General features: G+C 39.6%; 1 protein-coding gene across 1 annotated transcript; it reads left to right on the forward strand.

Moving 5' to 3' along the window:
* Nucleotides 1-1,599: 1,599 nt before the first annotated feature.
* Nucleotides 1,600-4,334, forward strand: LOC130086656 (keratin, type I cytoskeletal 13-like). Its single transcript, XM_056252756.1, has 8 exons — nt 1,600-2,175; nt 2,358-2,440; nt 2,571-2,727; nt 2,811-2,972; nt 3,171-3,296; nt 3,767-3,987; nt 4,096-4,109; nt 4,218-4,334. The coding sequence occupies exons 1-8, from the start codon at nt 1,684-1,686 to the stop codon at nt 4,280-4,282; spliced, it is 1,320 nt and encodes a 439-aa protein (XP_056108731.1). The 5' UTR covers nt 1,600-1,683; the 3' UTR covers nt 4,283-4,334.
* The last annotated feature ends 3,138 nt before the right edge of the window (nt 4,335-7,472 follow it).

Below are 7,472 nucleotides of genomic sequence, written 5' to 3' on the forward strand. Positions count from 1 at the left end.
ACCACTCCCCAATTCTCTATTGTTGATCAGTGAGGTATCCAAGTTGATGCAAAGTTCCAGATGTGACCTGTTAAGAGGGTGATGGTGAAATTTCAGATGATGTCACATCCCCCCCAGGGAGCCCACAATGAAAGCAAATCTTCTGCAAGCATCAACTGACACAAAACACATGCTTAAAATCTTACAAATGTCACCACCCTTAACATCAAGTGCATGTTTAAAAAAGCTGCTAAATTACAAATCTTAAAACAAGCACATGATGTAATTTTGCACACAAATCTCTCGCCTGACCTGTAACCAATGAAAACACATTCATTTACCGGTGCTTGCTTAGGCAAACATAGCAATATCAAACAAAAAAACAAAAAACAAAAAACAAACAAACAATTGGAACACCATAGCAACTGGATAGCAACACCCTGTCAACCAAACCAACACAACATAAAATAACTTTGTCGTAAAGAACACTGTCATGTCAAATAGCTTGAGCTTGACAGGCATTTTTTTTCAAAAAAAATTGTATGAACTTACAAACATTAAAGTATGATGGTGAATGACATGATGCTATTTTTTATTTTTTTTAATGGATGTACTAATTTCTGGATGTATTCATATTTAAAAATTCCAATGGTCTTTTTTCAATAGTCCATTTTAGACCTTCTATAAGTAACTTTTCAACTACATGTCAAGTAACTCTCATTTAGAGTATTAGTTTGTTAAAGTACATTTTGATATTTAGATTTTTTTTTCATACATTAGGAGAATTAAATTTTTTTTTTTTAAACTTGCTTTGCATTTTAATTTTATTGTAACTCAAAAAAATCGAACTGTTATACAGCTTAATAATATTTGAAAAGCATCTTTTGTCAAAATCATCCACAAAATCAAAGTCATCCAGTACAACAGATAATGTAATGTGGTGCGACAAACATGCAGAAAAAAATGAATGAAACCAACATGAATATATTTAACTTGAGACATGTGTGTAAAACATTTTTTTTAATCATGGACACTCTTATTTGTCACTGACCCATGAGTCTTTATGAGCAAACAGGACCCAGCACAAGTGTCCTCTTGGTTTCAAATGATGACTTTCCTTCTCACAACTGCTCCCTGAGAACAAACATTTGCACTCTGAAACTCTGATGTTTGATTGCTTCCACTTTTATATTTACTGCTTGATCAAAATTAAATACTGAATTGAAAACTACTTGGTATCCTCACATAACTGCATGGTTAAGTGTCCTTGTTATATTTCAAGCTGACAGAGAAAGGAAAACTTGCCCAAATCACTTGCACAGACACACACACACACACACGTCTATGTGTGTGTGTGTGTGTGTGTGTGTGTGTGTGTGTCAAATTGCACTCCCTTCATTGAAATCTCAAGGGTGAGAACATTGCAATAGTTCATACAGACACAGAGGCATTCCTTTGCAGTTTCCTCACTAGGGTGGAAACTGAACTCTGGTCCTCGAGTCTCAACATAGCTGGAGGTTGCAGAGGGGTCTGGCACACACCCTCCTTCCCCCCTCCCGTCCTCAAAGAGCAGGACCCGCCCTCGAGCACCATCTTTATAAGAGGACCGAGTTCAGCTCGAAGGCACCAATCCTCTTCAGGATAACTTTAGCAGTTTCCTGCAGTGTCCTCTCTGCGTTCTGCTCATCTCTGCATCCATTCACCATGTCGATCTCTTACCACACGACATCCTCCAAAGGTCCCAAGACTGTGACCTCAAAGTCCATAATCACCAAGAGTCGGAGCAGTTCGTCAGCCTTTCCACATAAAGCCTTCAGCGTGCATGGAGGTGGTCATGGTGGAAGCATCCGCATCTCTTCCTCCAGAATTGGAGGCGGTGGAGGATACGGTTTTGGTGGAGGATACGGCGGAGGATACAGTGGAGGATATGGTGGAGGATATGGTGGAGGATATGGTGGAGGATTCAGCTCTGGACACATGGTTTCAGGAGACTGTGACTACATGCAGGTGAATGAGAAGGCCACCATGCAGAACCTGAACGACCGTCTGGCATCCTACCTGGAGAAGGTGCGCTCCCTGGAGGCTGCAAATGCCACTCTGGAGAGGCAGATCCGCGAGTACTATGAGAAGAAGGGGCCGATCGCTCAGAGGGACTACAGCGCCTACTGGAACACCATCAAGGACCTGAAGGACAAGGTACAGTGATCTCTAAAGGAATGACATATATAACCAATTCTAGTGTACTGACATTTCTTTGCACACAGCAGCTGAAAAGCAGACGCAGATAATCACTTCCGGTTTTGATGATCTACAGCAATGCTCCAGATTTATATATGTTCTAATGTATTAAATTTATATATAAATATTCTACCTTTCAGATTAAAAATGCTACCACCCACAACGCCAACATCCTTCTGCAGATCGACAACTCTAAACTGGCTGCTGATGACTTCAGGATAAAGTAAATTCTCTCAAATAATAGTTTCTCCGTTACTATAGTTTGGTAGCTTTAGCATCTTAAAAGATCATATTGGTCATGTTTAAAACATGATTGGTGAGTTTATTCCCATTTCTGCATCTCCACCAATCAGATTTGAGCACGAGTTAGTAATGCGGCAGTCTGTGGAGGCTGACATCGCCAACCTGCGTCGCTTGCTGGACCAGACGACCCTGACAAAGGCCGACCTGGAGATGCAGATCGAGACTCTGCAGGATGAGCTGGCGTTCATGAAGAAGAACCACCAGGAGGTTTGTAGTAGCTTGCATGTAGTTGTTATCAGAACTTGTGAATCCATTCAGTGAACTGATGCTTGAGCCTTGTGGGTTTACAGGACTTGGCTGCACTGAGGTCTCAGCTGACAGGCACAGTGAATGTAGAGGTTGATGCTGCTCCTCAGCAAGACCTGAACAGGGTTCTGGACGAGATTCGTTCTCATTACGAGACCATCATAACGAAACACCGCAGGGAACAGGAAGACTGGTTTAAAAACCAGGTAAGACCTTGTTTGTCTCTTTAAATTCTGTGGTTGTGAATTCTACCGTTATACATACTGAAAAACTGACTTTACTGAAGAATAAACCACATATTCCAGCTGGTGTCTTATAGCAGTGGTACTGTGGTAAAACAATATATCTTAGATTATGATATTCAGTACTTGAATTCATATTGTGTGATTCTGTCTTTCTTTTAGACGGCAGGATTGACCAAAGAGGTGACCCAGAGCACAGAAATCATACAAACAACCAAGACACAGATCACAGATCTGCGACGCACTTTGCAGGGTCTGGAGATCGAGCTACAGTCTCAACTCAGCATGGTGAGAAACAAGTGGAATGCAGGAACTGTAGGGTGGAGAGAGAGAGAGAGAGAGAGAGAGATTTCATTATCTGAACCAAAGGCAGGGAAATTTTTTACGCAAGAGGTTAGGGAAGCAGGCCAAGAAGAGGACACAGAAAGGGAGGCAAAGATGGACGAAAAACAGGGAGAGGAGTGTGAGATATGTCAAGAATGTTTTATTTGAAGTCCTCCAAATCCCAGATAGTAAGTGAGGTAGAATGAAAGGAATGAGGAGAAGCCATTTATAACGTCTGGAAATCTGAAGGGTTCATTTGTGGACTTGCACATTGGTGTTTTTCTGATACCAAGCATGTGTAAAAAGGCATAGTTTACCCACAAATTCTGTCATAATTTACTCCCTATCATTTTGTTCCAACCCTTTTGACTTTCTTTCACAGAACACAAAAATACACAGTGACTTATTTTTGCTTGTTCTCATTACTCAAACAGAAAGCGGCACTGGAGAACTCACTGGCAGACACAGAGAACAGGTACAGCTCTATGCTAGCAAGCTACCAGAACCAAATCAACATGCTGGAGTCCGAGCTGAGTCAAATGCGGGCTAGCATTGAGCAACAGGGACGAGATTACATCATGTTGCTGGACATCAAGAGCCGTCTGGAGCAGGAGATCGCCACCTACAGAAGCCTCCTGGAAAATCAGGACATTAAGTAATGTCATTTCCTTTATATAATTGTGTGTCAAAATCTGTGCATCATGTTAGATAATCTTGTTCTGGAATTGCTTCACTAATGCATCTTGTCTTTTTTAATTCTCAGGACTCAAATACCAGGTAAGTAAAATCTTTCTTTGCATATTGTGCTGGGATGGTCAGTTTCAAGTATACTGTAGTGAATGCCGTACATCATGCATTACTGACTCTCTTTCTCTCGGCCTTCAGGTGGGACTATCTCCATCACCACAGGTGGAACAACTATCAAGCAGACACAGCATACCTTCAACTAAATGCAGAGCACATTGCTTTATGAGACACCATCTGGACACACACATACATTTGGTTTTGAATGTGTATTGAAAGTATCATTGAGAACAAGGAAACATGTGTTACTGAAAGAAAAATGGATGATACTCATATTTGTATTTTTGTGTGATGAAACCCGTCTCTGAAAATAAAGCTGCATGCTGTCATGAATAACTTTTGACATAACTGTCTTTATCTGAACACACAGTCTATTTTAAATATAATGAGTTAAATACTCATCAAAACAAAATGAGTGATTACATCGTATTTATGTACCATTTCATGATAATATGTTTACTGACAAGAAAAGAGTTCACTAGAAAAGAGTCTCTGAGGGAAATGAACTGGGTCTCAGTCTTCCCGGTTGTTACTCATGGGTTCCTTCCATAACAGGCTTAAAACAATATTGTTTAAGTTGCCTGGCAACAGATCCATCACAAAAGTGGTGAAGTGAAGGTCAAACATTGCTGGCTGGCCATTGACTTCCTCTTTATCTGCAAAAACCTTCGACCCTCATGAACAATTGCAATTGTGTAAACTGGATAAAAGAAAATGAGGAATATGCACAAAACATATGCACAGAAAGAGATTAAACCCAGAGACCATAATGTAGCCTTTATGTTTAACACACATTTATTGGATAAATGAAAATGCAATTTGGAATGCACTTCATTTGCATTATTTGGCTACGATTAACCACAAATTTGTTATACACTTACATTTATGTGATATGCAGGATGTAACAAGTCATTTAATGACCTGTAATCTTCATAAAGAGAGAGACAATAACAAAAGAGTTGTAGAGATATTACAAAACTAACTTATGGAACTATGTCTATACATGAAAAGCCGACTCATTGGCAGACATAGGAGTGGCATTATTATTGCTCAGATGCTGATTGACAGGGCATGCTGAGATTTAAATGTTTAATTTGCTCCAGTGCGGTTGAGTTAAAATTGTTTTATCATCCGTCAAGAAAGCCTAAAACGAGCTGCTGCAATTATGCTTAGGGGTTTCGGCTGGGTGTGCTACTGCACTTTCACCCAAAAAATCTGAAGTGCTAGTGTTGTATTGCTCAGTGTGTTCACTGTGATTTTGGTAAATCACTACTTGCTTTCTTACAGTAAACTTCATTACATCATTAACATCAATATAATGAAATCTTACATCTGAAAACTTCAAAAGTCCTGTCCAGCGATGGTTTTCACTGTTTCTGTTTTCTTTCAGTTTTCACTGTTTCAGTTCTTTGCATGTTGCAAAAAGTTTATAATAACTGGAAAGAGCTGTTACCTTTATCTCGGTAGAAATGGTTCGTTTACACTTGTTAATGTGGCATAATGCATTTGTACTGGAATCACAATCACAGGAAACAATGTATCACACTTGAACGTTGAATGTTGATTCTTTCTCATGGCCAGATGGTAAGGAAACGAGAGACGTGATATCGACAACTGAAAATTTTGTGGACTGCATGATTTAAACTTTTTTGAAAGACATTCAAAAAGATGAAAAAAAGTGATATTGCAAAAATGCAATCTTAAGATAAAACTATAAAACTGTCCACATATTAGGACAGTGTATCTATATAGACGGCCTTTCAAAAGTAGTGCTGCATTCTGACAAAATATTTTTTTTAAATATCACAATATATATTTTAACATATGTACATAACAGTCATGAAACTTTATAATAAAAAACAGAAGACTAATTTGTGTGTGTGTGTGTGTGTGTCTTGCAGGGAGAATAATTTATATTCAGATGACCCTCATCTTATATGTGATCTGTATCTGCATCAAACACTCAACATGTTTTATTCAAGCATTATATACACAGGCAATGTATTTTAATTATACACTGTGACAGAGTAAGATAATGGAAATATGTAACCATGGGGGATTATATGTGTGCACATTTCTCTATTGTTTTTAAAAGCTACCTGTATGTAAAAATAGGGCAAAAGAGCAGAGCGGTATACATCACAAAACAATTTATTTATTGGTCAGAGGTTACGTTTTATGCTCCTAACACCAGGTTGTAGCTACTAAAAGTCTGTCCTTATACGGACGGAGTAGACAATGGAGGCTCTTTTTATTTTATTTTGTTGCCTGCTCTGTTAGGTTTTTTTTCTGCTCTGGTAGTTGCCAGTGCCACAGGTTGCTTTGAACTTACACATCAAAGTTGTAATTATTCAGTCCTCTTTCATAACTGAAACGTTCTGCAAACCTGAAATCATCTTTCTAAATTGCGACTTTAAACTTTCATCATTAAATGCTGCCGTCTAACATTAGAAGTAGCCTATCATTTTAGCCTACCGTGGAATGTAAACTAACACAGAAATAATGATAAGTTTACATGAAAACAAAAAGGTAAATATGCACACAAAAGTCTGAGTCTCGCTGTGTTGCTCAGGATGCACTGCAGTGTCTATTCACAGGCGCGATCCCACTACTGATCGACACGGGGACTTTGACCTGCTCCGTCTCCGACCTGGGCCGGTTCACCCCTCCTTAGGCGACCTGGTGGTCCCGGGCTCCCCCAGAAGCACCATATCCAGGGCCGTATTAAGACAGTGTGGTGCCCCTGGGCACTATACCTCAAAAGGCCCCCTATATTTAAATGTGTCAATTAAAAATGTACATAAATTAATTGACAGCGTCAATTCACGTTTGCCCAAAAATAATAATAAATCTATCAGGTGTCTTACCTCTACAGGCATGAAAAGGGGTCAGGGGTGAAAAAGGTGAGAAGGATATTACCCCTCTAGGGGGGTCCGGGGGCATGCCCCCCCGGAAGAAATTTTTTAAATATTCCATATTTTATAGCATCAATCTGATGCATTTTGAGATGCATTTTTTTTGCCAACCTGGGGAGAGTTGGAGAAACTTAACTTCAGCCATGAGTCAAAAATATTATGGCCTCCGTAGCGTTAGCTAATAATTTCCCACCAGAGCTTTAGCTAGCTGGCTAATGTTGCGTTCTCTCCTGCTGTGTTCAACTCAATTCATCAAGCTGTAGCTAACGTTAGCTAAGCCTATGTCAACAGAGCTCCTGGGTAACTTAGATATAGCCTACCAGAAAATATTAGGGATGTCCCGATACCATTTCTTCTGAACCGATCCAATCCGATACCAAAAATTCTTAGTATTGAATTATACCGATCCGATACCAGCGCA

This window comes from Rhinichthys klamathensis, unplaced genomic scaffold, assembly GCF_029890125.1.
Source record: "Rhinichthys klamathensis goyatoka isolate OS25496 unplaced genomic scaffold, OSU_Roscu_1.1 h1tg000098l_1, whole genome shotgun sequence".
NCBI lineage: Eukaryota > Metazoa > Chordata > Actinopteri > Cypriniformes > Leuciscidae > Rhinichthys > Rhinichthys klamathensis.

Excerpts from the sequence above, each read along its gene's own strand:
- LOC130086656 (XM_056252756.1), top strand. The coding sequence starts at position 1,684 with ATGTCGATCTCTTACCACACGACATCCTCCAAAGGTCCCAAGACTGTG. Across the intron at positions 2,176-2,357 it reads TCAAGGACCTGAAGGACAAG|ATTAAAAATGCTACCACCCA; the intron begins GTACAGTGATCT and ends TCTACCTTTCAG. Across the intron at positions 2,441-2,570 it reads GCTGATGACTTCAGGATAAA|ATTTGAGCACGAGTTAGTAA; the intron begins GTAAATTCTCTC and ends TCCACCAATCAG.